This window comes from Protomyctophum bolini (assembly GCF_963924005.1).
Source record: "Protomyctophum bolini genome assembly, chromosome: 7".
Taxonomy (NCBI): Eukaryota; Metazoa; Chordata; class Actinopteri; order Myctophiformes; family Myctophidae; genus Protomyctophum; species Protomyctophum bolini.
Genome location: NC_137868.1, coordinates 47,484,213 through 47,511,010, shown reverse-complemented (window position 1 = coordinate 47,511,010; position 26,798 = coordinate 47,484,213). Strand labels below are relative to the sequence as shown.

The 26,798-nt window shown below is 42.7% G+C and overlaps 1 protein-coding gene across 1 annotated transcript in view; it reads left to right on the top strand.

Annotated features, from left to right (window-relative positions):
- Positions 1 to 26,798, top strand: part of LOC308318223 (peroxisomal carnitine O-octanoyltransferase-like) — a 63,304-nt gene that overhangs the window by 9,416 nt on the left and 27,090 nt on the right. The window contains exons 8-13 of the mRNA XM_080767682.1: positions 3,003 to 3,128; positions 3,482 to 3,583; positions 4,551 to 4,634; positions 9,969 to 10,076; positions 12,680 to 12,810; positions 26,151 to 26,274. Coding sequence (XP_080623808.1) covers positions 3,003 to 3,128; positions 3,482 to 3,583; positions 4,551 to 4,634; positions 9,969 to 10,076; positions 12,680 to 12,810; positions 26,151 to 26,274 — 675 coding nt within the window. The remainder of the gene's footprint in view (positions 1 to 3,002; positions 3,129 to 3,481; positions 3,584 to 4,550; positions 4,635 to 9,968; positions 10,077 to 12,679; positions 12,811 to 26,150; positions 26,275 to 26,798) is intronic.

Genomic DNA, 26,798 nt, shown 5'->3' with positions numbered 1-26,798 from the left:
CTAAAAATGTCTTTATACATCCTGACAGTTTTTCATTCTGACCTGTGATCAGATTCTAAAAATGTCTTCTACGTCAGTCGTTCTTCGATTTTTCAAAAATAGCAGACCTACAAGCTGGCGCGCTACGAGCTTGTAGATCTGCTATTTTTCAATAGCTAAAGCATAACATAGTGCTAACACCAAAAGGGGTTCCTTCCTGGGTTAAGGTAGTACTTCACCCAATAATTGACTTTGTTTGCTATCACAACTACACGTCCCATGAAGCCTTGCTTTCACGGAGTTTTTTTTTTGCTTTGATTTTGTCGCATTCCCTGAGCCAAATAATTTGATGACCCGCGTGTATATACACGGATTCTCAATGGAGACATCTGAACATGTGTTTTGTGCCAGGGGACACCACCACCACCCCGGAAGAGGAGCTTTGTGTTAAAAAAAAAAAAAAAGGAAAATAATCACACCCGTGGTGAAGTGAGGGGCGCTCTAATCATCGTACATCATCATCATCATCAAGAATGGTGGTCCCTTATTGGCCAAGGGTGGCCACGGACATTACACTATAGCCGACTTTGCTCAGACCAAGCCCCCAGTAAGGCTATCCGACGTCGAAGATGCCCACTGCCTGCTGGCACGGTTTTGTAACCCATTTTTCACCCCTGTGTCAATTATCTAATGTGATCCTGGGCTCTACACACCCTCCGCCAACCTGGGGAGAGCAACGGACTTGAACTCATGCTTCCTTCATGCCTGAGTGTCCAAGTTGCTCCTTTACACCTGACAGGGGGGGGAGTTTCCCTGGTTGGACGTATAGCGCGTGGAAGGAACACGTTATTCCAACCAGTTCCTTTCCCCTCCATCAGGCGTCCCGTCTGGCTATAGGGGGAGGCAGTTTAGAGACCAGGACGGACGTTATTGACGTCACCTGTGTAAGCCCCGGGGACCTCAAAATGTAGGTCCAGGCTAGGCTAAACTTCCGCTCGCTCGGACACACACACACACACACACACACACACACACACACACACTAACACTCCGTTTCGGTCTCTATCCATTTATTACTCTATATGGCTCAGACACATAATCAGATTGGACTTTGATTGAGGCCCCCCGTAACCTCCCTGACCATGCACTGTGAGCCTGCTATAAGGGCACAGGTCAGTGTGTGTGTGTGTGTAGCATACTGTATTTACCTTTTACCAGTGTTGTTTTTGGCAGCACATTTCTATTAATGGGTTAAGTACATTTTGATGCAGATACTTTTGTACTTTTTACTCAAGTACATTTCCCATTCCGTATACTTTTACTTGTAGCAAAGTATAGTTCTAAATTGCAGCATTGGTACTTTTACCTAAGTAAAACAATTGAGTGCTTTTCCCACCCACCACTGCTTGTACAGTATGTGTCTCAAAGGTCAAATAAGCCTTCACGTTTGTTTGGGCCGGGGGGAGGTAAATAATTACCTCAATAACAGTTGTACAATTAGTGCAATATCACTTGCATACTGATACTCCACTTGGCTGGTATATTGAAACTATTCGATATTATTATTATGTATTTTTTTAAATCAGTAAATCGTTTTGCATAGTTATTGGCTTTGCAGGGCAGCATGGGTCTCTGCTCGTGGACATGCTGTTATGTGACTGGAGGCTCGGGTTGAGTACAGAGTGGCGTAGAGGGTGCGCTGTGACTGGCCAGTCGCTGTGATTGACAGCCTACACCTAAACCTAACCCGAACCTTAACCTCAGTAAAACTATACCTAAGCCTAACCCTAACCCTAACCTCAGTAAAACTATACCTAAACCTAACCCTAACCTCAGTAAAACTATACCTAACCCTAACCCTAACCTCAGTAAAACTATACCTAAACCTAACCCTAACCCTAACCTCAGTAAAACTATACCTAAACCTAACCCTAACCTCAGTAAAACTATACCTAAACCTAACCCTAACCTTAACCTCAGTAAAACTATACCTAAACCTAACCTCAGTAAAACTAACGCAGTGGCTGGGGGGGGGGCGTTTCCAAGAACCCGAAGCTGAGGATAAAACCATGGTAGCTGACCGGAGTGACCTCGTTCACGATGCAGGGCACATTTTGATCTATCTGTAGCATCTGTACGTACCTCACGCACAGGATCACATTTGAAAGTGTGAAAGTTGTCAATGTTTCACAGAGCGACACAGCGCATCGTATTATGATTGATTGATTGATTGATTGATTGATTGATTGATTCTTTATTTAAGTGTCATGTTTCCGAAGAAGCCCAGCCCACATGGACTTACAGGACACTTTTACTTACAGTTTATATAAACAATGACAATAAACCGACATTTGACAGTTCACACACCGTGATCAAGTGAATACTAAAGTAATACACCCAAGGTTCTTTACATGGCAGGTTTCATAATTATACAAATAAAATAAAATACACCATTGGGCCTGTAACAGGAGAGCAGACATGGACCTACTTGACGAGCTGAGATAGTCTTCTACTCCAGGCTCTATAGAAACAAACTGTGCCGTCCTAAATATTTCACTATTAAATATCCACTCCAACTTCTGATCATCATCGTCTTCCCAGAATAGTTCAGGACTTTGTTGTTGCGTCACCTCAAATAACCTCAAATCATCATACAGTATACATGATCCATTCATCTAATCTAATCTGGACTGTTCGCCGTCCACTTTATCCATTTGTATGTTGACTATTAAAAAAACAGCTGACCAGGCCCAGGCGGTGGCGTAACCGTCTGGGCACCCGACTGGTAATCCTAGTCGCAGTGTGGGCCGCGGGTTCGACTCCCGAGCCCGACACGGCCTTTACTGCATGTCTTCCCCCATCTCTCTCCCGTTTCCTGTCAGCCTATACTGTCTGTACCTTCAAAAAAACAATAAAAGGCGTAAGCCGCAAAGAAAATATCTTAAAAAAAAAACAGCAGACCAAAGACATATTAATTTGGGGGGGGGACATGAAACGACTCATTTATTTCCATGTCTCTGCAGGCCAGAGATCACCTGATCAGCATTGACCCCATCAATCAGAGCCACCTGGAGACCATTCAGAGCAGCCTGTTTGTCATCTCCCTGGACGAGTCCAAGCCGACCGCCACCCCAATGGACTACACACAGGTACAACACGCACACACGCACGTGCACGCATGCACAGGTACAGCACGCACGCACGCACGCACACGAGTTACAAGTCACAAGTCACGTACAATGCGCATGCACGCACGCACACACGCGCACACACGCACACGAGTCGTTAGTCACGTGTCGCGTACAATGCAAACTCACGCACGCTGTACGCACACACACACACACACACACACACACACACACACACACACTGAAACACACAAGAGCTGTACCATGACGCCAATGCCGGGGTCGGGTCCTTGACATGAGAACAGTTCTCTAAAGAGAAGAGCTCTGCATGTGTGTCTTTTGTTTTAACTGTGTATATATATATAAACGTGCAGATCACGCAGCTGGCCATGACGGGTGATCCTACCATCCGATGGGGAGACAAGTCCTACAACAGCCTGTGTTTCTCCAACGGCACATTTGGGTCCAACTGCGACGTGAGTACGTGGTGTGTTGTAGGCGTGTATAATTCCTCCTAACAGTGCTGTGACGTGTGTGTGTGTGTCCTGCAGTACGTGCACACTGCACACGCATGCATTCACATTTGAACTACTGGAGCGCTGTGCCGTGCGCACGTGCGTGCGTGCGTACACGAGCGAGCGATCGCTGACTGAAATAACCTCTTTAATATCTAGGCCGATTTATCAATCCACAATATATATTAAATACAATTAAAATGTTTGCCTATTTTGGGCGTGTTGTCAGACATTTTTTAAGTGCAAAAGAACAAGCAAAGATTGACTATTTCTATGAATTTTGATGTATCGCCATGTGTTTGTTCTTGCTTAATGTACTGTAAGTCGCTCTGCATTAACCCTCTAACACCCGCATTCATTTCTACTTGCAAAAAATAGATTTCAACCTTACTACTACTTTGTACTACTAGCACTGACACTAAAAAAGATGTTAAAAATAAAAAAATAAAGTTTGATGAAAAATTTATAATAATTATATAATAATTATATAATAATATAATAAATTAATAATTTACATTTGGGGGATATCTTTCACAATAATGAATAAAACATGTTCTAGACATTCTAATGATCACAAAAAAACATATATTACAATTATTTTACCTACTTTTATTAGGGTAAAGGTCAAAAGTTTTAGGTTAAAAAATGTTCAAACATTTTTTATTTGTGTGAATTTCAGCCTCTGTGGGGGGTATTTATATGCAAATATCATGACTAATGGCATTGAATTGGCATTGCAATGAACATCACTGATGACATTTAGGTGAAAAAAGAACAGAAAAAAATAATAATAATTTAGTAATTAATTAAAATAAAATTGTAGCTAAAAAGCAACTCTGGGTGCTAGAGGGTTAAGAGCGCCTGGCTTTAATGCCATACATTGTAAATGGTAATGTAGTGTGTTGTGTTGTGTTGTGTTGTGTTGCAGCATGCACCGTACGATGCCATGGTGCTGGTGTCTCTGTGCTACTACGTGGACCAGCAGCTGAAGGCAACAGATGGAACGTGGAAGGTGAGGTCTATTGGCTTGTATTCACCATTATATTAGTGTTAAGACCAGGGGGGGGGGGGGGGGCGAGGGGTGGCATTTACACTTGATCTTATACAGTAAGTCATTATAATAAGCTTCATAATGTGTTGTGATCGTGATTTTAAATGATGAGTATCGCTCTAGTTATTATAACTATATGTACTCGTGTTGTAAGCATACTATAACACATTATTAGTATGTTTATAATGCTTCATAGATATGGACTGCATAGCAAGTGTTACAGTAATTGTTACTTCTCGTGAGTATGCGTAGTACATGAGTCACGGCCGGCGTCACGGGGGTGCCTGGGGGTGCAAAGCACCCTCAGTTGAAAAATGTGCACCCTCAGTTTATGTTCTATGAAAAGTTATGAAAATAACAAAAATATATTCAGAATATTATAATTGTCATAGAGATCACAATAACCGTATCGAAACACAGTTTCCCCCCCAGTAATATAGCATATAATCTTATTTTGCTCGTTGCAGCGAGCTCCCATCTAATCCCAATTTTTTGCAAGCTGCAGCGCTGCCACTGCTCAGCAGTCAGTCAGAACCATGCACGGAGCTGTTTAGTGACGTCCTCTAGGCTACACCCACCGGGAAGTGGAAAGCGCGAAAAACAAATTGCTCTGTAGAGCCAACACAGCACAGACAATAAAACAGCATAAAATGGACATTAGGAAGTGGTTAGGAGTTACTACTAGTAAAAATAAAGAAAACAATGTCACTGGCACTGCAACTACCCGGGCGGAGGCAAGTAGCAGCCTTAGCGATGTCAATAACAACACAGAATCAGAGACCGAAGAAATGCCGCCTCCTCCCCCCGTGGAAAAGCCCTCCACTTCGGCGCCGGTAAGCCAGCCACACCCGCTGCCTCAGCCCCCTCGCCCATGCCCTGCTGCTGCTGGGTGTGTGCCGGTTGATTTGGGGACGGAGAAACCAGCACAGGTAGTGCTACAATCATACCCAACTAGAACATTTTACAATAAAGCACGCTCATTTAACAGTAGCTGGTATAATGGACGTGAGTGGCTGGAATATTCCGTGGTTTCTGATGCTGCCTTTTGCTATCCATGTAGGAAATTTCACATAGGTTCTAATGCAAATTCAGACAAAGCCTTCAGTGAAACCGGCTTCAATAACTGGAAAACAGCGATGGAGAAAGACAAAGGTTTTGTTAGACATGCATCCAGCAAGGAACATATGAAGTGCAATTCGCTATGGAAGGAATACTGTGCTCGTAAATTAACCGGTGCAGAGGTCTCCAGCCTTGTAAACGAGGGGCAACTGGCAAGAAACCGCTTGTATTTGAGTGCGATCGTGGATGTCATTGAGTTCCTTGTGACACACCAGCAACCGCTGAGAGGGAGCGTTGATGATATGGCGTCGAGAGCAGAGGGGGGAAGTGGACTCTTTTTATCAATGATGGATTATACGCTAAGGAAAGACCCAGAACTAGCGAAGGCATATACCCACATTCCCAAAAATGCCACATACACGTCACACGAAATTCAGAACGAAATCATAGGTCTAATGAGTGACATTGTGACCAGCGAAATAGTTGAAGAAATAGGGGATAGCTGGTACACATTGAAGGTGGATGGGACAAAGGATCCTACTGGGTGCGAGAATGTGTCAATTGTTCTCCGTTTTCTGAATGCAGCTAACGAGGTGCGTGAAAGGCTGTTAATAATGGCCACTACAAAGCACTGTGATGCCTTAAGTCTCACAAACCTCGTCCTTTCTGAGCTGAATACAGCAGGCGTGGGCACAGACAAGATACTCAGTCAATGCTATGATGGTGCGAGCGTAATGTCTGGGAAAAGAGGGGGGGTGCAGAAGATATTGCAGGATAAAATTCAAAGAGTTGTCCCATATGTGCATTGTTTTAATCATCAACTACACCTGGTGGTGATCCACTCCATGTCGGCTGAAAATGCACTAAAAGCCTTTTTCGAAGTGTGTGATATGCTTTACCGTTTCCTGAAAAAGCCGACGGTGGCCGTGGTGTACAAGGGAGAACGACTGAAAAGGCTACTCGACCAAAGATGGACCGGTCACCTGGCTACCGTGTCAGTTATAGTTAACAGCTATGACTCTATTGTACAGTTCTTTGCCCAGGATGACAGCAGCAGTGGCATTGTGCCCACGGAACTTAAAATAGAGGCAGCCGGGCTCCTTGATGCTATCACTGAAAAGCATTTCATGTTTACTGCAGTGATGGTGCACAAAATCCTGGCACTACTTGATCCCCCTAACAGACAGCTACAGGCTAAAACAACAGACCTATATACAGGAGTGACGCTTGTAAAATGTGCCTTGACTTGTGTGGAGAGACTTCGAACTGATGGGGAGTTCCAGGCCATTTGGACACGGGCTACAGCAGCACAGCGTTCCAACGGCGCACAGAGCGCACAAGACGCACAGCCACAGCAAGCAACTGCACCTCCACTCCCAAAGCGAGTACGTCAAGTCCCTGCACACCTGCGCGGGTATGTTGTGGAGAGCACAGTAGGCCAGGAGCAGCAGGAGAGAAGCAGTGAGGCAGAATGCAAGAGGCTTTTTTTCAGCACACTAGACAATGTTACTGGAGAGATGAAAGCTCGATTTAGTGAACGGAACAGCCAGCTTGTTGAGGCGATGTGCGCCCTTGACCCAGCCAGTGAACACTTTTTGGATGTACAGAAGGTGAAACCACTGTTAGAGCTCACCAACACAGCTGTGGTGGAGTCAGAATTTGTTGTAGCTCGAGAGTTTTTACTGTCTCAAATGGCCGAGGCAGACGCGGCCTCCACTACTAAAGAGAAATGGACCCCCGCTGTGATCCTACAGCGCTATTCTGCGTCTCTTAAAGCCATGCCATGCGTGCTTATCGCACTGAAACACAGTATTACATTTGGAGCATCCTCAGCTACGTGTGAAAACACCTTCTCAACTTTGACCAATGTATTCAGTCCGCACAGACGAAGCATGCTTCACAAAAGAAAGGCGAACTTGATTCAATTAGCGTTTGAAGCGGACCTTACAAAAAAATTTCGGGACGTCCCATGGAAGGAGCGCTTATTCAGGAGGTTCAACACAGAGACGAGGAGGCTGCAACTCTACTGACTGCAAGGGTAAGTCAGAATTTTAGCTGGCTTCGTTTTGCTGCTTATTATTTGTCATGTCTGTCTGAGAGGGGCTATCTAAATAGCTATGCATATAGGCTTAATTTTTTCTATTCTCTCTTTTGTTTGTATCATTGCAGCAGAATGCTGAACTTGGTGAAGTGCTGGCTCGCCTGGCTGACTGGCTTTGTCAACGAGCCAGAAGCTCTCTGGCGAGAGAGAGAGAGAGAGAGAGAGAGAGACTGAGAGAGGGAGGGGAGAGCGAGAGAGAGAGACAGAGACAGTACACAAACACTGACTCTGACAGCCGCTGAGCTGCGTAACACACCAGAGACAATATTATAGGCATATAGGATCTCCTCTTTTTTGTTTTTCATGGCCACATTAAAATTTAAGATTTCATAGCCTACTGTTTCATTCTTGTTAAATGTTGTGTCTTGGCTGGGCAGCATGGGCTGCAGTTCAAAACGTCAACTCCGCCTGTTAGGCTAAACGTTTGCATTAAATAAATGCTGCAGTTTCAGAAATTCGTTTTTGTATTGATTAATTGGTAATTGGTTTGCAGATTGTAGACCACCACTTAATTAAGTTAAATAAATAGGCCTATTTAACAGCAGTGCTAGTAAATGTTATTTTATTTCAGGATTCAGCTATTGCATTGTTAAATCAATCCGCTGGGCACAGACAAGCCATTCTTATTCTGTCAGATGACTTCTCCAAACGCCCACACAGTCCACTGCGCCATCTAGAGGCAGAGTAACGTAGGCTACAGGTCGCACCCTAGCCGTTTAATTTAACAGCGCAATAGCTGTATGAAATGGGGGAAAAACATTCACTTATTGTGCCCCCTGAGAATTATTGACGGCACCCTGAGTCATTCCATTCTGTAGCCGGGCCTGACATGAGTAAACAAATAAACCTACAACAGTATGTTTCTGTGTAGTGATGAGCACGGTTGAGCTGTAGCCCAAGTTAGTTTTGCCGTTTCCAGCACCCTCTGGTGGGAAAATACAGTACATACAACCAGACAGGTTACAATAGTTTGGCAGCTCAAATACTATATATGTACCCAGATAAGCTCGCAAACCTGGTTAAGGCACCTGGAAAATGTTGATATTATCCAGCATATGGTATTATGCTGTTGGGTTCAATATATAGTTGCATACGTTCAGAAAAGGTTAAAAAAAATCTGTCGGTGTACTTTCTCAGCTGCATTCGGGAGAGAATAGAATATACAATGTGTTAACAGTGAACAGGACACAGCAAATGACAATTGAAATTAGCTCTGTTGCTGTTACTGCAACACACATGAACCCTTTTTTTAATCCCTCAGCATTCTGAGAAAAACAATAATATGAATATTTAGCAAGAAATAGCAGGGCTACAAGCTCACACACAACGTGTTGTTGCATTGTGACACGTGAGCTAATTTTGACAAAGTGACTTGTACGTAGGTGTGTAGAGCGGTGGTTCCCAAACTGGAAGTCGGGGGACTTTTTAGCTTTTCCTCCCCGGGTGCGAGGGGCTGGAAGGAGTTGCCGCGGCTTGTGATTGGGTGAGACGGGCCGTCAGTCAGTCAGTGGAGTAGGGAGCGCTCCGCCGTGTTCATTGTGTGTGTGTGTGTGTCTGTGTGTGTCTGTGTGTGGGGGTGGCATCGTAATGTCTGATTTTACACTTGCTGAAAATAGCCACTCTACAAGCTCACAACACATTGCGCTGCAACGTGTTGTGAGCTTGTAGGTCGGCTATTTTCAGCATATGTAAGATGACTTTTACTGAATCTCTTGTCCACTAGTCAATTCCTAACATTTTAGTCCAGGTTTTATTTGTTGACGAAATTGGCAATATATATGTAGTCTCATAGTTTTTTTTTAACCGTAGCTTAGTTTTCATTTTATTTCCGTCAGTGAAAAAAGGTAGTCGATGACGCTTATTCTTCGTCATGTTTTTCGTCGACGACGTCAACACTGGTGCCTATCGGGTCACACAACTCTAACGGGGTTCGGGGTCTGACCGCGAGTCTGCTCGGGTTGGTAGTAACGGGGCGAGTCGGACCAACGCGCGCCTGTCGAAATAATGACGCTGACCCTGCTAAATGTTCACCCACTCCTATTTTCACAAAAAGAATTGTGTGTGTGTGTGTGTGTGTGTGTGTGTGTGTGTGTGTGTGTGTGTGTGTGTGTGTGTGTGCGTGCGCGTGCATGTAGGGCACAGACACGGTGAGGTCCATGGCGCTCCCGGAGGAGTTGGTGTTCACTGTGGACGACGCGGCGAGGAGAGACATCAGCCACGCCAAACAACACTACCTGGACACGGTGAGAGAGCCGCGCACGCACACACGCACGCACACAACTACACAGCGAGTGTAGAAATTGCAAAGGGATACATTAACACTCGTACCAGTAGGCCTACTATCTTCTTGTATTTTCTTTTTATTACAATTTTTTTCTTTAATTGGTCAATTGTGTCACGACTCACAACACGTGGTGAGCTTGTAGATCAGCCATTTTTTGCTGCTGTTAAAGAATGTTGAAAATGTTCAACAGAGTACACACCGACGTGATGTCACTGATCACCAAGTAACCTCACGTTCTACACCTCCAGTTCTAAGCTATACAGAAGGAGGGGAATCTATTTTATTATTTCTACACAACAACTCTAACCCTAGAACACTAAACATATATTTTTGTTACAACATCACTAAACACTGTTATATTTCACCCCAGTGTAAACTATTCCCTAAAAAATATTTCTCGTCAAAATATGTTGAAGTACAGCAATCAATACATGGCAACTTTAGGTACTCTTCTTTAACCCACACACTTTTCACTGAAACCAAGGTGTACTAAAATGCTTATGAGTAAACGATGGAACATGCTAGAATCATAATTCTTTTTTCATTGTAAACTAGAGACTTGCAGCAGTAAAATGAGACATTTCGTGACATTGTGGTCATATCTCACATTTTTCGATTGCCATTCAAAAAGTCGCCAAAGCTGGCCAATGCTGGCCAAAGGCCCATTTCTAAATTCGTCATTTTAATGCAAAAAGAAAGATCCGCGATCATGATCCTATATCAATAGTGTAATACCCAAAATTGCCACCAGATGGCAGGAACGCACCATTATGCTGATTTTGACCAAAGAGTCAAATCTGGTGAAATTAATAGGCCTATTTCATCATGACTTATTTTTTTTATTGTTTTTAATACATTTTTAAGAAGAAAGGCATACAGAAAATGCAAATAAAACATAATTCAGATTCTTTGCCAACTACAGTAATTCTACCCCCAACCACCATTGACAAAAAAAAGGGAAAAATAATAGTAATAATAATTATAACCATAACAACCACAATTAAATACAACCTGAAACTAGATTTCATCATGACTTTTCACAAAAAAACTAAAAATTGATTTAATGAGGGGGCCCTATCATGGAGGGGGAAAATCGATGAAAAACGTGCATATTATTTTAAAAATAAGCTATTCCTAAAAATAAAAATAAACTACTCCTTTGTTCCACCCATTCCTAAGACATGTGAGATTGGTCCAGTGAAGAAACAAATGTGGGTGTATGGGATTATTATCTCTATCACAGGGGTCTGCAACCTTTTCGACATGAAGTGCTGCGTCTTTATTTTCTTGATAGTCGGCGTGCCATATCGACATTACGTTTAATTATGACACCACATCCAAACTATATATTTCCATCCGATTTTGATTGTTCATACACACATAGCAACCTTTATTTTTTTCTCTTCTTCTTTAGAAACATTTTCTTTCACATCAGCATGTATGATTTTTAGACTCAATTATTATTTTTACCACAGAGTTTTTTTGATATACATTCAAAAGAAAAATCATCTCTCACACTTGTGCCAGTGTGCCAGTGATCAAACCTCTGCTGTGCCAATGTTGGCACCCGTGCCTAAGAAGGTTGCCTACCCTGTCTATCACACTATCACTAAACACGGGTGAAATTCGTGTAGAAAAGAAACAGGGATGTGGGCAGGGGAAACAAACCTACGTTCTATGATGTCACTGAGCGTCGTGAAGGCACTGAAAGACCCGCCCACTTGAGACATCAGCAACATTATGAAGATTACAAAGATATAATCACCCGTGTTTAGTGTTCTAGAGCTAATGACATATAGTTCAATGTAAATGAAAATGAGTGGCAAGTAATTAAGCCATTTGTAGGACCGACGGGAACAGATCTGTGTCGCTTAACCCATTCTGGGCGGGAACCCCTTTTGGTGTTTTAAAGCATTATGTTATACTTTAGCTGTTGAAAAATAACAGATCTACAAGCTCATAGCGCTGTGAGCTTGTAGATCTGTTATTTTTGAAAATTCGTGAAATCTTTGAATATATATTATTATTATTTTGAAATTTCGACGTCAGGCCTAAATGGGTTAACCACTTTAACCATTATTTAAACTATACCTATTGAACAATTGTGTGCAAATCTTTGACTATATATTATGTCACAGTGAACGTTTTTAACCCATATCTTAGCTTCTGGGGGGGGGGGGGGGGGGTCCCTGGAACAAACATCTTTTCAGTTGGGGGTCTGTGGTCAAATAAGGATAGTTCTTGGGCGTCCTCGACATGAAAAAGGTTGAGCACCGGCGCTGACATAGAGACGGGTTTTTCAGAAAACTGTCGGGAGCCTTTAAAAAAAAAATCGTCCTCAGGTCTAAATGGGTTAATACAAAAAGAATGGACTGAGGCCGATTCTAAAAATGCCTTCTACATCCTGACCTAAGTTTTCTCATTTATACAATTTACAAATAGCAGTATCCCAATTTATTTTTATTTTTTATATATAATATATACTGTACATAACCCCAAAAGGGCCTCCCTATAGTGTCAACATTAACGCTGCTTGTGGTCATCTGTGTGGTGGTGGCACAGACCCAGGACCTCCAGGTGGTGTGCCGTGCCTTCGCCTCGTTTGGAAAAGCTGACATCAAACGGAGGAAGCTCCACCCGGACACCTTCGTCCAGCTGGCCATGCAGTTGACCTACTACACAATCCACGGAAGGTACCGGACACCACCTGCTTGTTTTTGAGCCCCCTCCTATAGAGCGTCGCAGTCCCGCCCCCTTTCAGAACGACGAGTGGCCCAGGAAATGATTCTCCATTAATTTTCTCCATGGGCTTTTCAAAAAGTATTTCTATAAAGACGGTTACGCCGCGGACAAAGCCAACTCGGATCGTGACAAATCATGGCAACAAACACATTATTTTGTGCCGATCAAATAATTTGAAAGAAGAAAATAAAGGCAGGATACAACACTATTTGTCATGATTTGTCACGATCCGAGTTGGCTTTGTCCACGGCGTAACCGTCTTTAAATAAATACTTTTAGAAAAGCCTATGGAGAAAATTAATGGAGAATCATTTCCTGGTGCCACTCGTCGTTCTGAAAGGGGGCGGGACTGCGACGCTCTATATCCAGCTATTATAGTCCGGCAGCCGGGGTGGACGGGTGGGGACATTTGGTATGTAGTCTTTTATTTAAATTTTTTGCCTAAAATATTGTCTGAATCCATTCCAAGCATTAGTTTTGCACAAGAAAAACACTCGCTAAAAACGGCCATAAGAAGTCATAACAAATGTGATGAGATCAGCACAAAATGTGATGAGGCCAGCACATTATTTTTGGGCAAGTGGCTATGACTGTTTTTAGGCCAAGGAGCGTATTTTGTGCAAAACTAATGCTTGGAATGTATTCAGAGCAGACGTAGAATACGCACATCGACAGGCTGGGTGCTGGGCTAAAAGAAACTTCATGTAGATAGGATGGAGCCCGCACACCACAGGTAAAGGTAAGACGTTCTTTATTTAAATGCTGACAACGTTTTGATCTTCATCAGGTCAACCTGGAATGTATTCAGAATCATAAAAACCCCCCCTAGTTTGGGAAGTTTGACATTTTTGACATTTTTGCCTGCCGTAGGATGTTAATGGTCACAAGAAAACCCAAGCTATAAAAAATTGCCCAATACCGACAGCCGGTCAGCAAGTGGATTCATGAATGTATGCATAGACTGGGGCTTCTCAACCTTTTGCTGGGGACACCTGGAAATGCTTTGGCCATGTTCTCGCGACCCCCGCCCCGCCCCCCCTCCCCACCCCAATACAAACTGACTGCAAAAATAACCTTAATAGTAGAGAAAATACATCATAACATTTCCATTTTCCAGCCATTCAGTTGCGGAAGTTGCGGGATTTTAGCGGAAGTATCGCCCAAGGAAATGACGTTGACAATCCGTTCACATTCTCCCCGCGAATGAAACAAGTGTTTTGATTGGTCAGGAAAATATTGTATCTGGGGGAAATGCATCTGACGGATGTTCCGGAGGATACATCCACCGATAGATTCTTTGCCTTACGTTGTGACCAGGCTTTTCTTTTCGCAGATAAGTAAGTCTGGGACCGAGGCGAGCCTGTACAAGGAAAAATGAAGAAAAAAATAAAAGGAAAAAACTAATCTGGGCAGTGAAACAAACCTATTAGTATTAATGTTCTACTTGATAAGGGCCAACCCTAACCCTTGGGCAGTACCGGCACATTAAAAAGGGTACCTTCAAATTTTACAATTGACATGTTTTGGCATTTAGCAGACGTCGTTAATCCAGAGCGATTTACAGTCAGCAAGAATACAACATGGTACATCAAACACATAAACATTGTCTTCAACAATCATACATTAATTGATATTTGCATAAGCCTGTAAGGTCGTCAGGGCTAGTAGTACAGGCAATCTAAGAAAAAAAGGGGGTCAACCTCAAACAAATTGCAACACAAACTCTTTCCACTTTTTTTGTTTCATCAATATGTTAGTAATAACATATCAAAAGTCCTAAGAAATCGGAGTAGGGGAACATAGTGAAAAATGCTGAAATAGATGACGTCACAATTCCCCATTGACGCCCATGTTAAAAATCGATTTATGGAAGTTTTCTTAGCTGGTGTCCAAAGAAAAGGTTAAATACTTTCCAGAATTACCTAGAAAATATGTTGAATGCAGTAAATTGATTGTGCACAAGGAAATTCTTAATATTATAGGCATTTTGTGAGAAAAAAGGGACAATATTCACACAAGAGAAAATCGGAAATATGATTTATGAATGCAATGAAAGGTAAAAGACATGCATATTGGACATTACAAAACTTTAAAGTTATAAAAGCTATTCTTCATCATCTTCCTCATCATCACTTTCAACAAGACATGTGTTTGCACACCCTGTGTCTTTGCAGTTTGCACATGCAACAGAGCAGTCAATGCCATGCTTCTTGCAAGTGCACCTCAGGATGCTGCAGTCTGTCTTGCAGGTACATCTGATGACCCGTAGCAGTTCCTGTGGAGCTGGAGGTATGTCCGTCTGGACAGGGACAGCCCCCCATCATTCTCTTCCCATCCCCATTCTTGCGGCAGGAGCTCACATGCAGTTCCCTTCCACTGCTGCACTTGGTAGTATACACGGAGACTGTGATACTTTGCTGCTGCAGCTGTAGGTGGCAGACTCTCTGGCTTTACATGAGATGTGCTAGTAGCCACCTTCTCACAAAAGCGCTTGTATCTTAATGAGTCAAGACCCTCCCCAGACTTCCCATTGTACAGCCAAACCAAAGCCTTCTCTCCTGCTGAAACAACCTCTACTGTTGAAGCTGACTGTTTGTCAAACACTGTAGCTTGCTCACGGAAGTCATTGATGGTTGTGATTTTTTTGAGGGGAGCTGCTTTTCCAATGCCATAAAGCCGGGAGGTAGTGTCACACCCAGCTACTGCGTGGACGAAGAGAATGTTATTGCACACACACTAACCGAGATGCTGTTTCAGAGATTTGATGTTCCAGACATGTGGCTTCTTCATGCTCTTTTTTGGCTCAGGTTTGAAGATGAGGTTGTGTGACTTGAGGTCAGCATGCTAGATGAGGAGGATGAGCAGATCTGTGTCATCACCAATGACCACAGTAGTTGTTGTGGTTGCAGGCTCCACTGCTTTTTCTACTATGAGGAGATCAGCATCTCCTGGGGCATGATATGTCTGACAGTTCTTTGACTGTAGGTGCACGACTGAACATATTGATGAACTGCTGCTTGTTCTTGTTGTTTGCAAGGAACTCGTCTTTTTGCATTGTAACAGGCAAGTAGTCATCGATGGTCACGGTTGCTCCAGTCCTCCCACCTGCTCGCCTGTGGTGTGTCATATATTTGGTGCATGTGCCCTCATAACCATCAAACACGACAACTGCCTCACCATAGTGTTTTGTCACATACTTGCCGTACCGCTTGCATGTGTCCATGTAAGTGGACCCCAGTTGAAATACTGCGCAAGCTTGGATGAAAGCAGAAAGGATGCCTTTCTTGGAAATATTTCAGAACTGTGAGTGTGTCCTCCATATCACGTGCTTGTCTTGCAACTGTCAGGTCTGTGTTCTGCTCACCAGTGTTGTGGTTCACCCCTGTCAGCTCTTGCATTGCAATGTTGACTTCAGCACAAGCTGGCATGGAGAGCAGCCATTTAATCATCAAAGGTTCCTATTTTGTGGTTTGGTAAAGCAAAAAGGTAAATGGTCTGATATCAAAAAAGCGAATGCCACATGTAGTTTTAGTAGTAATAATAATTATAATATAATAATAATAAATGAAATAATAAGAATTATTATAATACTTTATTAATTTAACTTTATAATGTTTATTCTGGTTGATTCTGGACAGTAGTGAACCATTTGTTTGGACATCAGACAAGAAAACATCCATAATTCGATTTTTAACATGGGCGTCAATGGGGAATTGTGACGTCATCTATTTCAGCATTTTTCACTATGTTCCCCTACTCCGATTTCTTAGGACTTTTGGTATGTTATTACTAACATATTGATGAAACAAAAAAAGTGGAAAGAGTTTGTGTTGCAATTTGTTGGAGGTTAAACCTTAGATTGCCTGTACTATAGGGCTAAGATGCCACTTTGAGCATCAGTGGCAAAGGGAAGCACTTTACATAGAAGCTCTTCCCTCAAAATGTGTCTGTGGTAGGTCATCTATCCTCAATGAGTTATCTTGTGACTTTTGAGACTACCGCTGTGGCTGAACCGTTTCCCACACTGGTCACAGATGTAGGGCTTCTCTCCTGTATGGCTTCTCTGGTGAGATTTTAGATGACTGCTCGTGCTGAACCTGGCCCCACACTGTTCACAGGCGTAGGGCTTCTCTCCTGTATGAATTATCTGGTGTTGTTTTAGACCACTGCTTGTGGCGAACCTGGTCTCACACTGGTCACAGCCGTAGGGCTTCTCTCCTGTATGAATTATCTGGTGTCTTTTGAGATTTCTGATCCTGCTGAAGCTTATCCCACACTGGCCACAGCAGTAGGGCTTCTCTCCTGTATGAATTGTCTGGTGATCTTTGAAAGTACTGCTCTGGCGAAAACCTATCCCACACTGGTCACAGCTGTAGGGCTTTTCTCCTGTATGAATTCTCTGGTGAGATTTTAGACCACTGCTCTTGCTGAACCTGGCCCCACACTGGTCACAGGCGTAGGGCTTCTCTCCTGTATGCACTGTCTGGTGAGATTTTAGATGACTGCTGTTGCTGAACTGTTTCCCACACTGGTTACAGGCGTAGGACTTCTCTCCTGTATGACTTTTATTGTGTTCTTTTAGATGACTGCTCTGTCTGAACCGTTTCCGACACTGGTCACAAGCATAGGGCCTCTCTCCTGTATGAATTCTCTGGTGTAATTTCAGAGCATTGTTATGGCTGAAGCGTGTCCCACACTCGTCACAGCAGTAGGGCTTCTCTCCTGTATGAATTATCTGGTGATATTTTAGATTACTGCTCGTGCTGAACCTGGCCCCACACTGGTCACAGGCGTAGGGCTTCTCTCTTGTATGAATTATCTGGTGAGTTTTGAGAGTATGTCTCTGGCTGAACCGTTTCCCGCACTGGTCACAGGTGTAGGGCTTCTCTCCTGTATGAATTCTCTGGTGTTTTTTTAGACCACTGCTTGTGGCAAACCTGGTCTCACACTGGTCACAGCCGTAGGGCTTCTCTCCTGTATGAATTCTCAGGTGATCTTTGAGTTTAGCACTTTGTCTGAACCTGGCCCCACACGTGTCACAGGCGTAAGGCTTCTCTCCTGTATGAATCATCTGGTGTCTTTTGAGCTCACTGATATGGCGGAAGCCTTTCCCACACTGGTCACAGGCGTAGGGCTTCTCTCCTGTATGAATTATCTGGCGATGTTTGAGTCGACTGTTTCTGATGTAGACGGGTTTCTTCAGTGGTAGTTGGTCAGGAAAAACATCTTGGGGAGAGAGAGATAGAGAGAGAGAGAGAGAGAGAGAGAGAGAGAGAGAGAGATTAGGGGGAAACATACTGTAGAAAGATATGCAGCAACAGGAGAGTTTCGTGCTAGAAGGTTTTCTCACCTTTAGTCACAGTGGTTTACAGTCCAGTGGTCCAGTTGTTATTTTGTGAAAAAAAAACGCATTACTGGCTAGTTCCCCTACCTGACCATAAGCCCTGAATGGGGAATTGGATTGTAGTGCTAAATAGTCTCCCAAGTGGCACACTTTACAGCCGTAAAGGTAGGGGAAACAACTGGACCACTTCTATGAGGACTAAAAATAGCAACTAAAGGTGATGAAGCCTCTCCTTTAATACTACAGTATTGTTTTTTTATACAGGTCAGCCACAGCAACTGCCAGGCACAGATTGGCCATTTAGCCAGGCAGCCAGTCACCCAAGATTTGAGAGGACCTGTGAGTTTCTCGCTTTTGATTGTGACTTTTTTTTAAACCTTTTTCCGTACAGTACTTTAACCTTGTTTTGAAAGGTGCTTGTAAGAGCCACTTTATGAGGTCATGTCATGATGCCCTTAATTGCTTTGATGTTGATTGCCTATTCTATGCAACAGTGTGATCACTTAATTAGTGCAGCAGAGTACTCTTTTTACTGCCTTGCTTAGATTGGTCAGTCTTGATTGAATGCTTGTGATTGGTGCTCCTTTTCTTTGATGTCTAAGTTACCCTCCTGTCCTCCTGTTTGAGCTTGTCAGAAGCTGTGAAGTTGCAGAAGAGAGAGCACATATTTTTTCTACCACAGTAACCACTCTCATGTTATCTCACCATGTAACTTTATTGAGACATTTTGTACCACTTGTATTTTTTGCCTTTACTTCACTAAAGTGTTACAACGGATACCACGTGCGTCAGAATATTTGTGCTCACAGCTTTTGAAGGGAATATATTTAGAAAACTGAACAGAAAATATACGCCTCTATAGTGCTATATAAATAAAGTTCATTATCATTATCATGCCGTACTTTTTATTTGTGTTTTTAAACAGCTATAGTTTAGATTGTGTCGTAACACGAACATTAAATGCCATTGACAATGAATGGAGAATTTACGTCATATATGTGTCTGAGCAAATTGGCCGTCGTATGTCTGTCGGTTTGTCGGTGGAAACCCTTGGCCAATAAGGGACCACCATTCTTGATGACATAACTAAGGTATGTTTCAATGTTGGTATGAGGTCAATACTTGATTAGAGCACGCCTCACTTCACACGGGTGTGATTTTTCTTCTATTAATTTGGTCATTAAGGTCCACAGAACGAGAGGCCTGCTCTGCCGGAAACATCGCATAATTAACAGTAATAAAGTATTTTGCGTGGAATCACTCTGAAGATTGCTGAAAAGAATAAGATATAGCTGATAGCGTAACCCATGGCAAAGTTGATTCCTATTGAAGTAAAGATGAAAATATTTGCAAAATTCTCGCAGTCAGTTGTGTTTAAAATGCATGAAATTAGGATTGTATATATTACATGGCTTGGTTGAATGCTTGATTCTGATTGGTCAATCGCTTAATTCAGCGGTGAGTTATCTCATCATAATGACCGTTCCGCTGTATAACAGACCGCTGCCTATATCAAACCCTCTGAGCACCAGCTGCGAGGATGCGCCCTGCTTGATTTACTGCTGTTTCCAACATGACAGCCGTGTAAACTAGGCATGTGGAAAATAATCGATACGTATCGATACATCGATTATGACGTGCGCGATGCGAGTGAATCGGTTCATTCACTGTGTATCGGTAAAATTGACGGGTGAAATCTCGATGGATCGTTCGCGGAGTGCTTTCATCGGTAAAATCCGTGGTTGCACTGTTTTTTCATGGTAAATTTCACCCTATCCTGTGTTTCCGAGGCGCATTGAACGTACCATCAGAAAAGGAAGGAAAAAAAAGGTCTCTCGCAGCCAGCTCCGCACAGTGTGCGGCTGTGCGCTGCGAGCACGCACCACGCAGTCAATGAACAGAGTTACAGAAGCTACCGTACGACGGTGCAGAGTAGACACGTTGAGTTGACTATAAAGAGCACCCGCGACGAACAGAAGTGAGCCCCACGCACAAAGGAAGCACAACCTTTAGCTTTATAAAATAGCTGTCCGTCGATCAGTTGACTTTTCACTGTAGCGCTGCGTGCTGCTAATGATCCACACTCCACAGCTGTTCTAGCTGATTCTCCGACGCGAATCTGCGTCGCGACTCGCGATCATCAATTTGTAATTAAAGAAAGCTTCTGCAGTCTGCACACACGTGTACAACAACAACAACGCCACAGCTGGGTTTAAAGTCGTTTACAACCGTTCCACAACTTTCCACTGTACAGCTTTCCCCTGCTATTCTCTGAGATAGAAGCCTTATTTATATTCTGCAGCAAGACGGTGTCGCACGCCTAAAATTGAAGATCCACAAGCTCACAGCGGGGCGTGGATGAGACGCGTTGTGAGCTTGTACATCTGCTATGTATTTATAACGTTAATAATACATGCAGGCCAGGGTCTTCAATGTTTTTTAGGTCAAGCCAAGGACCACTTAGCTGAGAGTGAGAGATCAAGCAGGGACCCCCACTATACATAGGCAATTATATTATAAAACTGTGTTGCAGATTAAACTACTTGTTTGACAGCACTACGAGTGTGACCTGTCATTTTTGTTTTGTTTATTTGTTTCTTTTCTATTTATATGTTGGTAACATTAATTGAGCTATTACATAGGCTATTACATTTTAATCTCTTGAACCCTCTATACTCAACCTCAAATTGACCTTTGAGATATAATTATTATACTATAGCCTATGATTATTAGTAATCTAACAATTCCACAATAACCAGCAGAGAGCAGACCCTTTGTTTACTTACATAATTCTATAAGTTGGGTTGTTTGAGATGCAGAGCTATAATACTAACCTACAGTAAAACAATAAATTGCTTTGAATTTAAATGTAATGCATTTTTACATGTTTTGGGAAATTAATAGAGCTTTAATATAAATCCTTTCTATTGTGATGAATCGCCATCAAATCGCATCGTATCGGTAGAGGGGTGAATCGCATCGTATCGCATTGATTTGAACTAAATGGTTATCGCATCGCATCGCATCGGGAAGAGGGAGAATCGTATCGCATCGTATCGCCAGGGGATTCCATGTATCTCTAATGTATCGTATCGCTGGCAGTGCATCGAGATGCGTATCGAATCGTGAGATGAGACGAGATTCACATGCCTAGTGTAAACACACACACACACACACACACACACAATGTCATTTACGGCTAAACATTGCTCTCAAAAATGTTTTTGAAAACATTTGAACGAGAAATAGACAAAGTAGGACCCGGAAATGGATTATATTTGATCAACTCACTTCCTTTTGTTTTCTGACAGTTCTTCGCCAGATAATGTTACATGTTACATAATGTTGGACCAGTTGCCATGCGCCTCAAACACACACTGACCCCTTCCCCCCCCCCTCTCACTTGCTTCATGTCTTCCTATCCACTCTCTGTGTCTCTTGTGCACACACACACACACACACACACACACACACACACACACACACACACACACACACACTGGGGGGCTTGTGGGGAACAGGGTGGCATTCCGACATACAGTACCTCTGTTTCCTGGCTAAACCACCCCCGCACTGTGTGTGTGTGTGTGTGTGTGTGTGTGTGTGTGTGTGTGTGTGTGTGTGTGTGTGTGTGTGTGTGTGTGCGTGTGTGTGTGTGCGCATGCGAGAGAGAGAGTGAGAGAGAGGGAGGGGCAGGGGGGATTCCTCCCAAGCACTAAATCAACTGTAGATAAGGTGTGTGTGTGTGTGTGTGTGTGTGTGTGTGTGTGTGTGTGTGTGTGTGTGTGTGTGTGTGTGTGTGTGTGGTCCAAAGTCAGAAAGTTATGGGTTATGAGTTAAAAAAAAGTAAAAACACCAAGTAATTATTTTGTTTGCCCTTTTGCCAATATTTTCATTTTAGAAATCAACTTTCCCATGGGTTACGATATCAGCCAATCAGGTCTATTAAGAACGTCCAATAATATGACATAAGATTACAGTAATATGAGCTGGGGGCTTGGGGTATGTCATATTGCAATTTTAAGCATGTTAAGAAGCGCTTTCGACACCCCGTGGAGTGCGCAAAACGGCCTTGAATTAGTCATGGGAGTGTTTAAGGCGTGTTTGAGAGTTACCCAATCAACATGTCCGTACTATTTTCTTTACCAGTCAGCTGATGTGACATACGGAATGCGCACTTTGGGGATCGTTATATTACATTTCTTCAGGCTGGCACCATAGAAGACATGACATATATGACTTTGTCACATTTGGGTTAATTATTCCTATTGCACTGCATGCTGTCACCTTCATGCCTCAAAATAAGTTGTTTCTATTGAGAAACACCAGTAAAATTATAATTATATTATATGTGAAATGAGTAATGAGTTGAATGCGTGGTGTATGCCCGTGATCGTATGGTCTTCGCTCGTAGCATTTTATTGAAGACTTGGATTGAGTGTGATACAGCGTATGAAAGCACACTTCCCAAGGATCATGGAGATGTTTTTATTTTTGTTTAAGGTTGAGAAATGAAATAATTATGGCCGTTTCTAATCTCAACATTTCAACATGTCTCATAGAAACAAGTAAATAGGTCTATAAAAATAATCCCAAAATAAGCGCATATAACAGGGGTCTGTAACCTATTTTAAATGAAGTGCCATGTTTTTATTTTCTAGATAGTGAGTCTGCTATATCCAGATTAATTTTAATGACACCACATTAAAATAAAAAACATATTTTGATTGTCCACAAATATAAAGTTCTTCCATCTTTTTAAATATTTTCTTGCACATTGTTATAATGATCATTATATATCCGCCTGCAGTCAGAGTTCATAGTTTTAATGAATGAATGTGATTCATTGTGAGCTGGTAGATCTGCTATTTTCAAAAGTAAAATTTTAATTACATTTTTGTATTAGCCGTCCTTAGTTGGGCAAATGCATTCATCTGGGGATCCTTGGCATGGGAATGTGCTGTGTGAGGATCACTGGTTTAAACAACATTAGGAGAAACTTTTAGAAACAAGAAAAGCAACCACAACTACCAATATTTACAAGCAACTTTACAGAAAAAGAAGCCGCTTATAATAAACAGACTTGGCAACACTCCAGCAGCGTCCCAGAGCCGCTCAAGTGTAAAATCAAACAGTGCTTTATCTGCTTTTTGCGTTTATGAGGTGCCTAGACCCACGTCTAATCGTTATGCGCAGGTCAAGGGGCTTAATAGCAAATTGCGCAAAGCGAAAATAATTAACATATGGACACTCCCACAATGCTAAAATATTCAGGAACGCCGTATGCCATACGTGTGTGCATTCAACACGAGACGATAAGACTTCTATAATACCATTGTGCGCAGAGCGAGGCCAATATAGGCCAATTTATGTATTACCCCATTGTAAAACGGACCTTCAAAATCTAGCCCAATGTCTCATCCTTTCCTTTTCAAATAACCTCAAATCTGTGGTGACTTATGATGGAGACTTGTCCATATATGTATACTGTATTCAGGCTCTCCATGTACATTCCACAATATGTAATCCCATTACACTTTGTCTACCGTCTTCCATTAGGTGATGATTGCTTCTCTGCATGGGGTTTTTAGTGCAATGCTGTATGCAACAAATACACCTCTGTGATTAATAGACTCAAGACCAGGCCATAAACTGTATCAGAAGCATAGTGCATGACAGTTATGTGTGATATATGTTTCTTACTATGGAATATGTACGGTAGTGCAGGCCCCTTGTCTGAAGATTCTACAGGATCTGTGTGTGTGTGTGTGTGTGTGTGTGTGTGTGTGCGCAGCGTTCAGGGGTCACGGGGTCCCAAGGGGACAAATTAAATATTGTGGAGGGCCAGACCAAAAGGCTGGACTCAATTCTGCATAATAATTTTATTTCAGCAGTAAATGACCACCATTCTATGCTACTTACATGTGCGGTTAGGGTTTTGGAGCACACACACACACACACACACACACACACACACACAGCTTATGTACAGTTGATTTAGTGCTGGAAGGAAGCATTACTCCATTAGTCCACCGACAACATGTGACTTTCTGTTGAAGATGAAGATTAAATAAAAGTGTACAGGGGACATAAAAACATGCACTCACTTATTCTGTGTAACTTTATCACAGGCTGCTTCAGCATGGCTCTCTGGTAGATCTCTGGCTGTTGTTGCTCCTCTGACGCAGCGGCGGAAAAGCTGTCGGACGACATCTCTCTGTTAAAAAAACGCCTAAAGGTTCATCTCCTGCTTTTACCGTCTGCAGGGATGTGACTTTATACTTGCTGAACAGTATGGTCTCGACTCAGTCCTCTGCTCTGCTTCCTGGATAAACTCTTAACACTGGACAGAACAGTGCTTCTTATTCTCCACCCCCACTCACACGCTGTGTGTGTGTGTGTGTGTGTGTGTGTGTGTGTGTGTGTGTGTGTGTCTCCACACGTCCCAAACTCTTCTCCCTTCTGGCTCCAAAACTGTGGAATGCACTTCCCATTGCAGTCAGAACTGCAGCATCACTCCCAATCTTCCGCCGTAGTCTGAAAACCCACCTTTTCAGACTCCATCATGGCCCATAGCACTTACCCCACCCCCTTAGATAGCAATTCTGTAGACTTAGATAGCATTTGATACAGACTTATAGCATGTTATGTAGACAGCATAAGTGCATTGTATGTAGTCATAGCACGTCATAGTACATATGTATAGCATAGTAGTATAGATGTATAGCTTATATGTATAGTTTCATTATAGATATTCCACTGTTACTTTCTTAGCTTACGCATGTTTCATGATAAATGTGTTTATGTGATGTATTCCCATGCTTTTTTGTTCTTGCTTAATGTAAATCGCTCTGGATTAAGAGCGTCTGATAAATGCCTAAATTGTAAATTGTGTGTGTGTGTGTGTGTGTGTGTGTGTGTGTGTGTGTGTGTGTGTGTGTGTGTGTGTGTGTGTGTGTGTGTGTGTGTGTGTGTGTGTGTGCGTGTGTGCGCATGCGTGCACCCCTCGATCCCTCCTCCTTCCTCTCCCTCTCTCTGCATCACAGTAAAACAATCAAGGTTTTTTGTAACTGTGAGGCTTTGTGACCATGAAGTGCACACTTAACAAAAGACAGTTCTCTCTCAGTCTTTACTTCTCATACGTTACAGTGTTCAGAAAAAACTAAACTACCAAAACTAAAACATCTGCATTACTTAATTTAGAAGTCTACACAAATTAGAGACCTTATTGAAGAATTTTTATTATCTCTCCATCCACTGACAGTGTGCCTGCAAAGTAACTTTTTAGTTTAATGAAACTTATAACCTGTAACCTCTCTTCCACGAACCCGTCTATATGTAAGAGTGAACAACTGTTATTGACTGACAGAGCATTTTTGCTATGAATGTTAGAAATGTCTGCACTGGACAATAATGTAGTTGTCAAGTGAATGTTTGTATAAGACTTATTACTGGGTGCCTAGCGGTGCCTAGCTGTATCAGTTGCTGAGTTCCTGCACCTGGGGCCTCAAGGTCACGGGCACTGCCCGTCGCCAGAAACTAGCAGTTCTGATAAAAACTCTGTGAGACTGATAAAAAAAAGACTGATAAAACCCCTGTGTTGTCTCTCATTCTGTGTGTTACTTGCAACGGATTTTATACCGTGTGCAACTTTCACCATTGTGTGCGCACACATTTCTGTGTATTAAAACCACAAAGACAGCATTGCTTTGATTCTTTCTTCTAGTATTTACGTCAAAGATTGCCTCCTCAGTAGCAACATCAAAACATCATGGAAAATCTTATGCAAACGACAACCAACTGAGCTTTAAAATCTCATCCAAATGCTGGTTCCGTGTGGCTCAAATGCCAAATACATAATGGGGCCTTAATCAATATGAAAAGCATTGAAAATCCACTGCAGTAAAATGGTGGTGTTTTGTGTGTCTTCCTCTCGTCTCATCATAGGCCCGGCAGCTGCTACGAGACAGCGATGACCCGCAGGTTCTACCACGGGAGGACGGAGACCATGAGGCCTTGCACCGCCCCGGCTGTGGCCTGGTGCCGCGCCATGCTGGACCCCGCCTGCTCCGTAAGTGTTTTAACATTAACCCGTTCTGACCTGAGATCAGATTCATGTATGAGGTTTTCCGCTGGACACACACTGGTCTGATTAACCCATTCTGACCTGAGATCAGATTCTAAAAAAAATGTCAGTCGCTCTTCGATTTTTCAAAATATAGCCTCTGCTATTTTTCAATAGCTAAGGCATAACATGATGCTAACACCAAAATGGGTTCCCGTTCAGAATGGGTTAATATTGAAGATGGAGTGCCACATTTTTTCCCCCACCCTAAAACATGATCATCAGGTAATATTATAATATAAGGAGGAAGATTTTTTTTCCAAAAGTGTACAGTATTTGTTAAAACCATGCTTTTATGTGCACACGCCCACCAGTTCATTAAGTGTGCCTGGTTTGCCTGGTGGGTGGTGATGGGTGGTGATCCACCTAAACTGAAGCCGCACACACAGCTGTAGTTGTATGATAAAGGGGGAGGGGTTAGGGGAGGGGCTGATAGTGTGATGTCACTATATATTACTGTTTATTTATTT